We start from the raw sequence: 14,228 nt of genomic DNA, 5'->3' as shown, positions 1-14,228 counted from the left end.
AGGTGAAGGTTGTTAACTTCAAGTATTACAATGATCGGTTCAATACTAGCAACTCATAAGTGATATAGCTTGGCTTTTAAATAAATATAAATGGGAGTGACTACGAGAGATGAAATGATTTATTGTAAGAGTACAAAAATATGTCTCGAGATCTGATTGGACACTCGTGAGATCAAAGGTGTGCTTAATGTTACTGCAGAGGAGCCGCATGAAGGTTGAGCTCTATAACACGCATGAACCAAGTTGTGCTTAAAAGAACAGCTTGTTAATGCTTAAGAATCTGGGTTTGTGTAGCAGACGATGGAATAGTTCAACAAAACGGGAAAGAATTGATAATAGACACATAAAATCTAATGTGAAAGTAAAAATGAGATACAAGCCAAGCCTTCTGGAGTGGATCTTAGAGGTTTCAGACTAAGACATCGTTAGCATGCTGTGTCTGCAAGACTACTTAGGCTACGTTCACTCTGCAGGTCTTAATGCTCAATTCAGATTTTTTTGTCTGCTCGTTCACACTACAAATAAAATGTGACAGCAAACGCGCTCTAGTGTGAACGCTCAAAGCGCCTGCATGCGCAAAAGAAGACGTCACACACAACGCGCTCTGTTTAGACCCAGAGCAACAGTATTGTTTGACTGATGGTCGTTAATATAAAGACTTCGGACTTCACGTTTCCCAATTTTTGCTTTAAGTTATTTTGTTATTTACATAATAATGTAAATAACCTAATAATGATCCTTATTGCTGTTTTAGAGGAGCGGTGCTTCAAAGGATAGTTGCAGATTTCTGTCAGAATCTGCAGATTATACAGTACAAAGAAAATGTTCACGTTTCTCCAACGTTGTCTTCCCAACAGTTTCACTGACATCTACGCTGGATGGCCAGGAAGCGTTCACGATGTCTTCTCCGGCGCTGATAATCGGCGTCTGTCTTGCGTCAATGACGTAAAAGACGGATTTAATGCGACATGACCATCAAACAGCAGCTTTCTAAAACATCGGATATGTATCGGATTCAGGACCACATACGAAAGTGACCCAGATCGGATTTGAAAATATCGGATTTGTGCCGTTCACACTGTCACACCATGATCGGATATGGGTCGCATAGGGTCAAAAAAATCGGATTTGATGCGCTTTCGCCTGCAGTGTGAACGTAGCCTTAGATTATGTGCAATATCAGGCCTTGAAACCACAACAGCAGGTCAGATTATTTGTCAGATTATTCCATTAAATTGCTCTAAAACCTGGAACAGCAGCACACAGCGACCTGTGCTGCTACGTTTGTCAGTGAAAGCAGCTCAACTGAAGTCTTCTGGAAGGATGCTTCTTAACACTGGACAAAGTCTTTGAGGAACCGCTTCCTGAGTGGTGGTTAACATCGGTCTGCTCTCAGGTGATGCTCTGGGTCTGCTGCTTGCTGACGAGCACTTAATGAAAGACGAGTGAGAGGTTCCTTTGCTTCCAGTATGAATGTTATGTTTGATAAACGTCTATCACTGGTTTTTAAAAAAGTGTTATAGATTTTATTTTGAACATTTACAAGGATCACACTAATATAACCCATATGTTGTCATGGAAACGCTATTTTTTTAAGAACTTTAATATCAAATCTGAGCAGCGTTTTTTTGTTTTTTAGGAACATCGCAGGCAGAGAGACAGAGAGAGGCCACAGTTTAGCCAAGCAGAATATCATCCAGTCTTTGCTGCAGTTCTTCTGAGAGCATGTGTTTGTGTTTCAAATCCTCCAGCAAGCTTTTTACTGTCTTTTTGTGCCTCCTTTCCCGATCCTTAGCATTTCTCAAGTCCCGACGCAATTCTTCCAGCTTCTCCCGGGCCTCGTTTAACCGCTTTTTTACTTGCACTGGGTCTAGAGCATACTGATGATCCTGAAAAATATTACGACTGAATGAAAAGTGGCTTTCTAACCAACGAAGGTCCAGAATGTGTAAACGGCAGCTGTCACTCACAGATGTTTGCTCCACAGCCTGCACCTGTGGGAGTTCTTCTGCAGCTTTCTGGGAGGTCCTGCTTGTCCTGGTTGCAGTATGTTCCTGGGAAGGTTCAGAGTGCAAAAGGTTTTCCTCACAGTTATCACTCGGTTCAACACAGCCTGTGATATGTGATACTCACCTTGCCGAGATGTCTTGTAAATAAAAAAACGGATGGGATCACTCCTTCTCTTATACGAGTCGTCTGTCCAGTCCTGTCAAAGTCTTCTGCTTTGAAATGACAGCTGCAGACAACCGAGCGGTCGTTTGGCTCAAAGTCTCGTCTCTTCAGGGCCATTTTCCATAACTGCCTTTTAACTTTGTCCTTCGGGAACCTACAGAGATAAGACCCTCATGAGGAGAACAGCATGTGGTCCTGTTGTATTCTCAGCTTTTCTCATTTCATGTTAGCACTGCTGATTCAACACAGCTGCCTGTTTTTGTGTTCACCGTATCCCATTATGGAGCCTTAAGCTGTTTTTCCCTTGACCGTGTGGGAGTGCTGGTTCTGACTGAGAAACAAAGGACACCGCGCACTGATTGGCTGCAGGTCATTACCCAGTGGGCGTACCCAGGAGTAGGGCTGCTCAATTAATCTAATTTTAATCTCGATTACGATCTGGGCTTTCAACGATCATTAAAAATGACTGAGCCGATTATTAGCCCCTCCCTCGTGCTTTACTCTCGCGCTGCTCCGTGTGGCAAATCGAGCGCACCTCTCTGCATTTCAAACACGTGTCACAACAATTAAGAGCAGCGGTCTCCAACCTTTTTTGCACCACGGACCGGTTTATGCCCGACAATATTTTCACGGACCGGCCTTTAAGGTGTCGCGGATAAATACAACAAAATAAAACTAGTACCGGTACAGAAAAAAAGAAGATTTATTCATAACACACGTGAAAAGACCCAGGAAAACCGAGTAAACGATAAAAACGATAACAAAATAACGCTGAAAACCGATAAAAACCCTGAAAACTATACATTTCACACCTGAGCCTCAACTCTCGCGGCCCGGTACCAAACGACTCACGGACCGGTACCGGTCCGAGGCCCGGGGGTTGGGGACCGCTGATTAAGAGGACCCGAGGGAAGCTCGGAAAGCTCAGCAGAAGTTATTTGGAGAGGAGAGTGACTGCTGTTGGTTGAAAAGAGGTAAAAAACTTGAGTGGTGTGGAAACATTATGGGTTCATGAGTCAGACGTGGATCAAGTAGACACAGTGTGTAAACTTTGCTACAGTGTCGTAGCTGCACCACAGAGCAACACTGCAAAGTTCACTAAACATAGATGTTTACATTTTTCATTTATTTCTTATATTGCAAACATTTGCACTGTTATCAGTATTTGCACTAATTTATATTATTTTTGACAATCTTTAAAGTCATTATTCAACACATTGTTATTGTTAAATAAATATCGTCAATTTCAGTGAAAATAATCGTGATTATCATTTTGGCCATAATCGAGCAGCCCTACCCAGGAGAATTCTCTTTCCTGGCTCCTAGAATGACCATAATGTGGAAAATGAGCTTCATGTTCACTTTAAAATCTGAAAGATAAGATCTGAAATTCAGCACATTCTCTTGTTTTCCCCCATCGAATCTGAACCTGTGAGTCACATCAACATCCACGAGGCTACAAACCACTGCACGGATTGGTACTCTCTACTGAACCACGACTCATAAACCCCCGGCCTCTTTCATGCTTCAGCAGGGGAACACAAAGCATGCCTGGGGCAGTCACAGCCCCTGTCTGCACCACGTAACTAGCCCAAGCTTGCTTGTGCTGTTGTTGGTGCTTCAGTCAATAAGAAGAGTAAAGTTCTAACATACAAAACACTAAAGTTAGATTTTTTTATCTCAAGTATTCAAGGAAGACTGGTGACAAAAATATAATAATCTCTCTAATAATTACAGTTAACATCTGAAGAAGCTGAAATGATCAAAAACTATTCCAGCAGAGACTCTCCAAAGATCTGGGCTGGATTGCCTGAAACAAATGAGCAGCATTTCCTCTTGTTTAGGCGCATTGGGACAGAGTGGGCACTGTTGTTTGAATAGGGAAATATCTCCATACAGGTACATGAAAACATCTGTTACCTGAACTTACTGGATTCAAAATCAGCTATTATTTTTTTCCAATATTATTTTTAGAAGGCCATGCAATTCATTGTTCTTGTTGTCTGAACAATAGCTGTAGTCCCACTTTACAACGTAAACGTTAGAGGAGGGTGGATCCATCCAACTTTGCCATCCTTCAAATTCAGTATGTAGCCCACTGAACTGTGTTAATTATTTCTTTGAAAAAATAAACCTCAAACATGCACTACAAACAATTTCTAAACCTTTTTGTGTGTTTAGAGACAGAAACATTTACATTCCAGGTCCCCAAAAACCCCGTTTCAAAACACATAAAAAGCTGAAAGGTGTGTTTTGTTGTGTTAACTAATTATTATGCAAAGTAACAATGACAGTGATGGTGAATAAAATGTGCTCAGAATTTGCAAATTGAGACTTCATCTCCTAAGTGATGGCACACCACTCTCCCCCAATCAGCTGCCTGAATAACTTACAATTATTGGTACGGATATCAGCAATAGTGGCGCTGTATTTACTTGGTATTGGATTGATACCAAAATGTGTAGTGTGGCGCAGCTCTACCGTGGATGACGGAAAGTGTGAATGTAGAATGTTTTTGTTGAAATGTCCAGGCAAGTACATACATGTTAAATGACACATATACGTGTTCATATAACGTCAGTTAAGTTCAGGCTTTTATTTCTACATGATAATTCTTCATAATTAAACAATAAGGATAAGTTGTCTGATGTCGTGTGATCGTTATGAAACTACAAATTTAAATCACACATTAAGTTTCTGTACAAAGTATCGGATCTGAAAGGAAATCAGTGGTATCGCAAATCACTGCGGCATAAATAATAAATACGTTTGCTGCGACGTCACTCGGTGCCATGACAGAAAGCGGTAGGAACTGTCGTAAAACGGATGTGGCAGTTTCGTACGGGACCCTTCGCGCAGTGCTGTGCTCGGTGAGTGCGAGATGAAATAAACACACAGGAGCAACATTACCACAGATAACGTGGGTCAGTACTACAGCACCCAGCTGACTCACAGCTTCTCACTGACGCTTTAATATTTTGGCAGCTTGAAGGTAAATAACTGTTAAAGCTGTTGACACTCGGCTGTGTGAAGAAACGCTAATAGTCGTATAACTAGATGCTCGTACAACAGTAGTGTTGTAGCGGCTCACCTGTGAAACGTTATTCCCCGCTGCTTGGTGTTGGCGTTCCTTTGATGAGAGCACCCGAGAGCGGCACAAAAGTCTGGCATCTTCTGTTATTTTGGGCTGACCCGAAGAACCCCGCTGCAATATGGCGGCGGTATAAACGCGTCTCAGGAGCCTTCTTCTTCTTCTTCTTTGTGTTTAACGGCGGTTGGCAACCAACGTAAAGGAGCATTACCGCCTCCTACTGTTCCGGAGTATGGGTCAGACAGTGAGTTTACAATTTGTATCCAAATAAAAAAAATTTAAAAAAAAACGCATCGCAGGAGCCGGATGAGGAACCCGCGTATGAATCGTCATGAAGGCAGTGGTCACGTGATCCGGAAAACAAACGGGTTTTTTATTGAGCAATTGCAAAATACAAACTCTCAAAGAGGAAAACGGATAATAATACAAATGAAAATTAGAAGCAGTACAAGAAATACAGCATTAGGGGAATAATAGAAACGTAAATGAATAAAAAAGTACAATTAAAAAACAGAAAAGATACATGGCAGGCATTTAAATTGTGCATAAAAGGGAGCAGTGAAACTAAAAACATCAAATAAGTCTAAATTTAGAATAGCAGGAGATGGGCAATACCCTGGTAAAAGTTACTGGCGTATTTGCTCTTTGTCTTTTTAAGCGAAGAAAAAAAACCTTAAAATCATTAATAAAACCAGGGAAAGAAGGCTTAGAGTTCCTCCATTTAGCACAATGGCTATGATATTTACTCAATACCATGTTGGGTAAATATCTCTGACAGAGACTTCCAAAGCTAGATGATCCATATAAAAAACATATAATATAGTTCAAATGGTGGCACATCATTCATTTTTAGAGAAATCCAATTTTTTATGTCACACCAAAAGCATTGTGTGATAGGGCATGGAAAAAATGTTTTAGGGTTTCATTTTCATCAGTACAAAAAGAACACTGATCCACCTCACAGCCAAATCTCTTTTTTAGAAATTCGGCCCTGGAATCAAAACCAACTGGACCTGCACACGCTCTGATTAGAGCCGGGCTACGTTAGTCGCGGCACAGTTTAGTTCTCGCCTGTTCTCACTCACTTTTCAACAAAACGGATGATTTGAGACTAGTTTGTCAGTGACAGGTGTGGAACAATAATTTCCGAGACGTGGCTGCATTAAAAACATCCCAGATGCAGCTGTGGAAACACAGGGGCACCGTGTCTACAGAGTGTACTGCACACCAGAGGCTGAGAAGAACAAAGGAAGAGGTGTGTGCATTTGTCGAAAGACAATTTCTGGACAAGAGAAAAACATTTTCGACAGACTCGGAGTTCACGTTGCTAAAATGGACACCTTTTCATCTCAGCAATGAACGTAGCACGCTGTTTGTCTTTGCTGTGTACAGTCATCTATGGACCAGTGCAAAATTAGCCGCGAGTAGACTGCATGATGCCATCAGTAAACAACAAGACTTCCAGCTAGTTCCCTTATTATGGCGGGGGACTTTAACCACACACACCTGAACTCTGTGTTACCAAAGTGCCACAAAAACGTTCCCATTGGAACATGGAATGGAAAAACACTGGATCAGGTTTACACCAACATCAGAGGATCCTCCAAGACCGGCACAGCTGCCCACCTTGGACAGTCAGACCCTTTGGCTCTGTTTTTAACTCCTTCACACAACCCTCTTATCATCAGGACAGGTCACGGTCTGAGGAGACTGATTGTGTCCCATCACATGTCGCGCCTGCAGTCTTTGGCTACGTTCACTCTGAAGGTCTTGATGCTCAAATCTGATTTTTTTGTCTGCTCGTTCACAAATAAAATGCGACAGCAAACGCGCTCTAGTGTGAACGCTCTAAGCCGCCGCATGCACAAAAGAAGACGTCACACACAACGCGCTCTGTTTAGACCCAGAGCAACAGTATTGTTTGACTGATGAAGACTTCAGACTTCACGTTTCCCAATTTTTGCTTTAAGTTATTTTGTTATTTACATAATAATGTAAATAACCTAATAATGATCCATATTGCTGTTTTAGAGGAGCGCTGCTTCAAAGGATAGTTGCAGATTTCTGTCACAATCTGCAGATTATACAGAACAAATAAAATGTTCACGTTTCTCCAACGTTGTCTTCCCAACAGTTTCACTAACATCTACACCGGATGGACAGGAAGCGTTCACGATGTCTTCTCCGGCGCTGATAATTGGCGTCTGTCTTGTGTCAGTGACGTAAAAGACGGATTTAATGCGACCTGACCGTTCACACAGCAGTCGCTTTCTAAAACATCAGATATGTATCGGATTCAGCACCACATACGAAAGTGACCCAGATCGGATTTGAAAAAATCAGATTTGTGCCGTTCACACTGTCACACCATGATCGGATAGATGGTCGCATAGGGTCAGAAAATCGGATTTGATGTGCTTTCGCCTGCAGAGTGAACGTAGCCTTTGTGGTGCTTTGGCTGGTTGTGCACTAACGGTACTTTCAAGCTCTTCCAATGCTGTGGTTGCATTGGAAGAGCTTGCATTACGCTGCATCCAGATGAAAAGAATCAACTTTCTGGGATGTACTTACCCAGTTGTTTGAGCATGCAGATATGTAGCACGTAACTTTGCTTTAACTATGAATAATTTGTGGTTCTTCACCTCCCATGTGGGATCCCTGACAATAAGGGATAATAACAATTAAGACGATGCTTTACGTTACTGTGAGTGTAATAAAAGTGTCCCAACAACTGTTACATCAACCATAATGAGCAAGAGTGAGGGAAGAAGCAGAAGAGCATCTCTAGCGTGAGCGCATTTAGGTTTGGTAACTCACAGTTAGCAGTCAACTTAAACACTTACGCAAACGTAGGAAAAACGCTGTCGCAGCCAGGGTGAAATACACGAGTCATCTTGCCTTGAAGCAATATTCCATCTAAATATGAGGTCAGTGCATCTGTACGTAACATGAGCTCCATTTCTGAGAAAAATCAAAGACAATCAGGTCCTTATATATTTGAACACTGACACAAGTTTAGTTTTTAACCTGTTTACTGAAACATTTTCCAGTTATGGTTCTATAATGGACGTGGACATGATGTGTAGACTATCTACATTCAAATTGGATGAAGAGTTTAGAAATCTCAGCTCCTTAACATGTGCCAGCCTGTTTTTAAAGGGACCAATGTAATTGGTGGGCAGGTCCTTTGTTATGTCCTTGTGCCTGGAGCTGATTTGAGGTGTGCTGCTTGCATTTGGAGATTTTGCTGTGAACAGACAACATGTGGTCAAAGGAGCTGTCCATGCAGGAAACAAGCCATCCTGAAGCTGCAGAAACAAACCCATCCGAGAAATGTCTTTACAATATGGAAAAATCTACACTTTGGTTCATCCTGAGAAAGAAAGTAAGCACTGGTGAAGTCAGAAACACGAAAAGACCTGGACGTCTATGGATGACTGCAGAATCATTACCATGGTGATGAGGAAAGACTTTACAACAGCCAATCAAGTGAACAACACTCATGGAGAGTGTTGTTCACTTGATGGACGCTGGACAGCTTGCACTGCAAGAGTTTATTAAAGCAAAGAAGTGGAATATTCTTGAATGACCAAGTCAGTCACCTGATCTTAACCCAGTTGAGCATTTCAAGTGTTGAAGACAGACAGCAACTGAGAGCTGCTGCAGTAAAGGCCCGGGAGAGTCAGGAGGACATCTAGTGATGTTCAAGACTTCAGGCTGTCATTGTCAGCAAAGGATTTTCACCCCAGTATTAGAAATGAACATTTTATTTTCAGTTATTTGATTTGTCCAATTACTTTTGAGCCCCTGGAATGATGGGATTGTGTTGAATAAATGCTTTAGTTACTTATATTTTTATGCAAACTTTTAGTTGAACTTGCTGAATGAAAGCTGAGGCTGCACTTCACCTGCCTCTGAGTTGTCTTGGTCCTGATATTTATGCACCTTATATCAGCACACGTGCACCCACAGTCTGACTACACATGAAATACTGTTTTTTGTGTGTCCTCTGCATAGATGAGTGTGTGTGCGCTGAATGAAAAGGAGTTCCTTTCCTGCTGTCAGCTCCTCCTGCAGCAGTCTGAGCATCTGAGAGATGGCTGGAGCTGGGAGGCCGTCCAGGTGAGGAGGCCTCTCAATCTTAATGTTGACGAGCAGCCTGGAGCTGTGCTTTAAAGGAGTCTGATTTTGGTGCAGGGTTCAGAAGAGGGCTACCTCAGGAAGACTGTTCTCAGGTCAGTCGTAGCCGACTGCTGCGATGCACAGAAACAGGAAGCTGCTTCGGTTTCCCCCATTTTCGCTCCCCCCATCCAAGAGCTGCAGCAACAGGAAAGGACGCAGGTGAAACTTGAGCAGCGCTTCATTTTCCAGCTGTTCTCCACTAAACATCACTAAACGTGTCTCTTCCTCCACAGCCTGTTGTTGCTACCCGTCTTCATCCTGACGGCATCACAGGCGACGGTGGCGATGAGGACGATGCGGTCTGCGCGCTGTCTGAAGGCAGCAGCCACGTGCTTCAGTACGAGTATCACATCCTGTACTCCTGCAGCTACAGTGCTCCGGTGCTGTATTTCAGAGCGTTCACCCTGGGTTAGTTACACATGAGGAGCCACTGCACACACACACATCTACCCCGCGTCCTCCTGTTTGATACCACAGCTGATGTTGGTGATGATGCACTAACCTGTGGCAGGAGGTCGTCCCTCAGCAGGTCCCTGTGGTACAAACTCACCCGTTTTGCTCTGCTTCTTTGTCAGAGGGTCGGAGTGTGATGTTAGAGGACGTGTGGAGCTCAGTTCATCCAAACTTCAGACGCTGCCTTCAGAACAGTCCTTTGACTGCAATCACTCAACAGGTAAAGGAAGTCTCAGCATCATCGTCTTTACTTTCCTCCTGACGATCCACTTACTCTTATGTCTGTGTGCCAGGAGCATCCTCTGCTGGGTCAGCCTTTCTTTATGCTCCACCCCTGTAGGACGGAGGAGTTCCTGAGGCCTGTGCTGCAGGAGGAACAGCCCAGGTAGGGGCGCTGAACCACAGCACTGTTAACCCTTTAAAACCGGTCAGAGCAGCACGCTCTGTTTTGCGTAACTATTTTTAAATCCCGGTAGCTCTGCAACCACGTGAGCTAGCGCAATAATTTCTTTTGCATATGAAACCGGAGGAGTTGTACTTACATCTTATGCCATCAGCTTGTCCTCGGTCACAGTTTCCTTCCACATATAGCTTTGCAAAAACTGCATAAAAAGCACTTGCAGCAACAAAAACATAATATTCCAGAAACACGCTTTGCCGATCCGATCAGCTGTTCATAACACTTCCTACGTCCATCAGCGTGAACTATCGCATGTCCGCCATGACCTGCCCGAAACCGGAAGTGGCGTCATTTTCGTGGAAATGTAGTTTTTTACCATCCGGGCCTCAATGAGCCTATACTGGTGTTTTTAAAAGTTATGTTTGACTTTATGACTTTCTGTGTGGTTTCTGGGATGCTTAGGACTCATATTGCACTGCTGGAAATAGTTTATTTTGATGCATATGCTGCTTTTTTGCAAATTTGCACTATAATGTTTATTTTCATTTTTCCTGCAGTATATAAAAATTGGTGTATTTCAAAAATAAAACTATGAAGACACTCAAAATAAATTTCCTGTGGTGGGAAACTATTTTGTGCAACTTTTTTGTATTTACAGTTTTGAGGGATAAGCCTCTTAAATTTCTCTAACTAGAAATATATGTTAAAAAAACCAAAACGATTTTCAAATTTTTTTGTAGTTTATTGCACTTTTTTGCAATTTATGTAATTACTATGCACTTAATGCAGACATATTATTAAAATCTGGGCTGTAATGGTTGTATTGATGTATAGCAACTTGAAATGCTCCCAAAAATGGCTCCACAGCATGTAAAAATATAATATAAGCTCTGGCGGACTTGGTTCTATGGTAGGTCTTAAAGGGTTAATGTAAAACTCTGAGGCAGCTCAGTGAGCGGCTGAACGTGTTCAGTGTTGCTCTGTTGATCAGGCTGCAGCACCTCGGGAACGTCGACTCCTCTATTAAAATATTTCTCAGGCTTTTGTTTCTAATCTTATATTTTTAGCCTGGTTGGATTTGGATTGCATTTAGAAAAACAAACTTATTTTTAGGTCCACATTAGTGAAAACTGGACACTTTTTCAAGACCAACTGCTGCAAAATCAGATCACATCAACACACGTGGTGTCACACTGACACGTAGACGTGTTGTTGCTTTCACTAACTGAATGTCAGTTTATTCAAAGTAGTAACTCGGGAACCGTAGGACCCTGCAGCTGTCCACTCGTAGCTTTGGTTGTGATGTAAAGTTAAACAGGATTGAACGTGCAGCTTTCAGGAGATCTCGTCTACACCCTCTGTCACCTCTGATGGTGACGTATGAAGATGCTATTTAAGAAAATCAGCTGATCCTAAAAAGTTTCTAAAATGATTTAAATACAAAGTCAACAACAAGACATATTGGAGCTAACACAACTAAGCAGAAATACAAAAATACAGAAAACCCAACAACTACATCTCAGACTCTTCATGACAGTACAATTAGAAAAACGACCGTGTGTGTGTGTGGCAAAGTGTTTCTGCGCAGTGTACCAGGGGCACGAACAAAAGTTGTCGTACCATAGGCACGAGGAGTGTGTGTGTGTGTGTGTGTGTACAAGTACTTTGTTTTTGTACTTAAGTAGAATTTTCAGGTACTTTTTTCTTCATTTTTATATGAATATCTGTAATTTCAACTCGTTACATTTTCAAAACAGTCTTGTTGCTTTTCAGTGTTTAGTCCAGCGGTCTCCAACCTTTTTTGCGCCACGGACCGGTTTATGCCCGACAATATTTTCACGGACCGGCCTTTAAGGTGTCGCGGATAAATACAACAAAATAAAACTAGTACCGGTACCAAAAAAAAGAAGATTTATTCAGAACACACGTGAAAAGACCCAGGAAAACCGAGTAAACGATAAAAACGATAACAAAATAACGCTGAAAACCGATAAAAACCCTGAAAACTATACATTTCACACCTGAGACTCAACTCTCGCGGCCCGGTACCAAACGACTCACGGACCGGTACCGGTCCGAGGCCCGGGGGTTGGGGACCGCTGGTTTAATGCACACGAGTGTAACATCACTCCGATGCCTTGAAACATCAAACCAGTCTGAGAACAGTAACATGAAATACATTCCTGCTGTCTACATCTCTGCTTCTGCGTTTAGTTAGTTTTTGTTAAATAAGTGACAGCGTGTATAATACCTCATGTTCTGTTTATCCGAGTCTGTATTTAAATCATTTTAAAACCTGGTAAAGATCTGATTGCTTTTTGTCCCAGTATATAAAACGTTTGAACTGACAGAGGGAGTCGACATCGTGACTCTTTGCAGTTTTCTTTTGATGCAGTTGTTGCTTCCTCTGGATTCATACATATTTGTGTGTGTGTGTGTGTGTGTGTGGGCAGGCCAGTGAACTATGTGTTGCTGTGGCTCAGTGTGGTGGGTCCTGTGGTGGGTCTGGACGTCCCTCTGAAGTACTGCACCCAGCTCCATCCGTCCTCTTGCAGCAGCAGTGAGCCTGACTAAAGCTGCAGCGCTCTGCTTCAGATTGGATGAGCAGCACCGTGGAGGCTGCAGGCGGCTCTGTGTTCGACATTTTGCAAGGAAGACTTGGAAATGAGTGACATCTCCCCCGTCCAGAGGGAGTTTGGACCAGTGTTAGATAACCCTCTCCACTTCCATCATCAAAACGTGGAATATCTTACAGAAGAATCGCAGCCCGTCTCTCCACTACAGATCCATAGACACGGAGAATCAGCGGCACATGGCGGCTTAAACTCATAGTGAGATCCTCTTTTTCCTTTAATACCAACTCCATGCTTTGGAGAGATGCCCTGTGCTATTAATGCATTTAATATTTGTGTTGATGTAATGTATGCAATACATATTGTGCTAGAATTTAGACTCAATTGTGCAAAATGTAATAAAAACATAATCCTGGGATTTGCAGACCTCATTGAAATAAAACAAAATCAAAATGAAATCAATCAAGAGCATGTTGAAATGCATTTTGTACATTTTATACCAGCAAAACATTTCAAAAGAAGTTGGAGGAGAGGCAAGAGGAGTTGTATAATGCTGAAAGAAACACCAAGAAGTGGGCGTGGCCGAGAACTCCACAGAATCTTTCTGAAAACAGTTCAACATTTGATTCTTTTAAATAGAGTCGATACAGTAATGTGGTCAGCTGATGACAGTGAGGGAAAGTAAGAATACTATCACGCCATCATCGCGGTTTCTCAGATGCAGTCAAGCGTGGACCATATAGAGTAAATGTTGCTGATGATGACGTCGGTGGTAGGCAGTAGTTCTGCTTACGGTCTTGACTTGAAGGACGACTGGAATCCTGCCAATAATAATGCTGCATTTTTTACTGTAAAGCAAACTCGAGTACTTGGAGTGACAGGCAGGTTAAAATGGTGTACACTGAAGTATAAAAAGCATTTTTAAAAAGTGTCGGACTTTGAAGCGAGTAGCATACGCTGATTTGCTGACTCAATATTAAAGTAAACCCTGCAATCTCCTGCTTTCTTTGAGCCAGTTCATGACATAAGAAACAGATAACGATGAATAAATAAGGCGTCATAATTAGAAAGTGTATGTCAGGCTAAAACCCACTGTGAAAGGACAGACAACCACAAATGGCATCTCACTGGAAATTTCCATCTCATTGTGCCACAGTGCCACTTTCAGGTCTCTGGATGGCATAGCATATAAATTTGTATTGATAATTATCAACATTTGAATATATTTAGAACAGTTCTTATATAGTGCTTTTCTACTCTGAGCACTCAAAGCGCTTTACCAGAACAGCCTGTGATTGATCCATTAACCTGCTCAGCCTCCTGAGCTACAGCCCTGTCTGTCACAGACCATTCAGCA

General features: G+C 42.3%; 2 protein-coding genes across 6 annotated transcripts; one reads left to right on the top strand and one right to left on the bottom strand.

The window, feature by feature from the left end:
- Window positions 1-1,458: 1,458 nt before the first annotated feature.
- Window positions 1,459-5,415, bottom strand: LOC102786124 (THAP domain-containing protein 6-like). Of its 2 annotated transcripts, XM_006806184.3 has the most exons (4): window positions 5,264-5,415; window positions 2,134-2,326; window positions 1,971-2,054; window positions 1,463-1,889 (listed from the first exon to the last, which is right to left on the bottom strand). In XM_006806184.3, the coding sequence occupies exons 1-4, from the start codon at window positions 5,341-5,343 to the stop codon at window positions 1,677-1,679; spliced, it is 570 nt and encodes a 189-aa protein (XP_006806247.2). In that variant the 5' UTR covers window positions 5,344-5,415; the 3' UTR covers window positions 1,463-1,676. The 2 variants fall into 2 exon arrangements, with proteins under 2 accessions (XP_087706765.1, XP_006806247.2); XM_087850639.1 differs by having other exon boundaries at window positions 1,459-2,054.
- Window positions 4,965-13,329, top strand: atg10 (ATG10 autophagy related 10 homolog (S. cerevisiae)). 4 transcript variants are annotated; one of them, XM_087850635.1, is made up of 7 exons: window positions 4,965-5,042; window positions 9,281-9,385; window positions 9,461-9,604; window positions 9,679-9,853; window positions 10,021-10,118; window positions 10,192-10,283; window positions 12,752-13,329. In XM_087850635.1, the coding sequence occupies exons 1-7, from the start codon at window positions 4,965-4,967 to the stop codon at window positions 12,870-12,872; spliced, it is 813 nt and encodes a 270-aa protein (XP_087706761.1). In that variant the 3' UTR covers window positions 12,873-13,329. The 4 variants fall into 4 exon arrangements, with proteins under 4 accessions (XP_087706761.1, XP_087706763.1, XP_087706764.1 ...); XM_087850637.1 differs by having other exon boundaries at window positions 4,991-5,096; XM_087850638.1 differs by lacking the exon at window positions 4,965-5,042 and adding an exon at window positions 5,144-5,164.
- Window positions 13,330-14,228: the final 899 nt, after the last annotated feature.

The sequence above is a fragment of the Neolamprologus brichardi genome, chromosome 14 (genome assembly GCF_056152115.1).
Source record: "Neolamprologus brichardi isolate AB-2024 chromosome 14, ASM5615211v1, whole genome shotgun sequence".
NCBI classification, from domain to species: Eukaryota; Metazoa; Chordata; class Actinopteri; order Cichliformes; family Cichlidae; genus Neolamprologus; species Neolamprologus brichardi.
The sequence above is the reverse complement of the archived record's forward strand: the minus strand, read 5'-3'. Positions and strand labels throughout refer to the sequence as shown.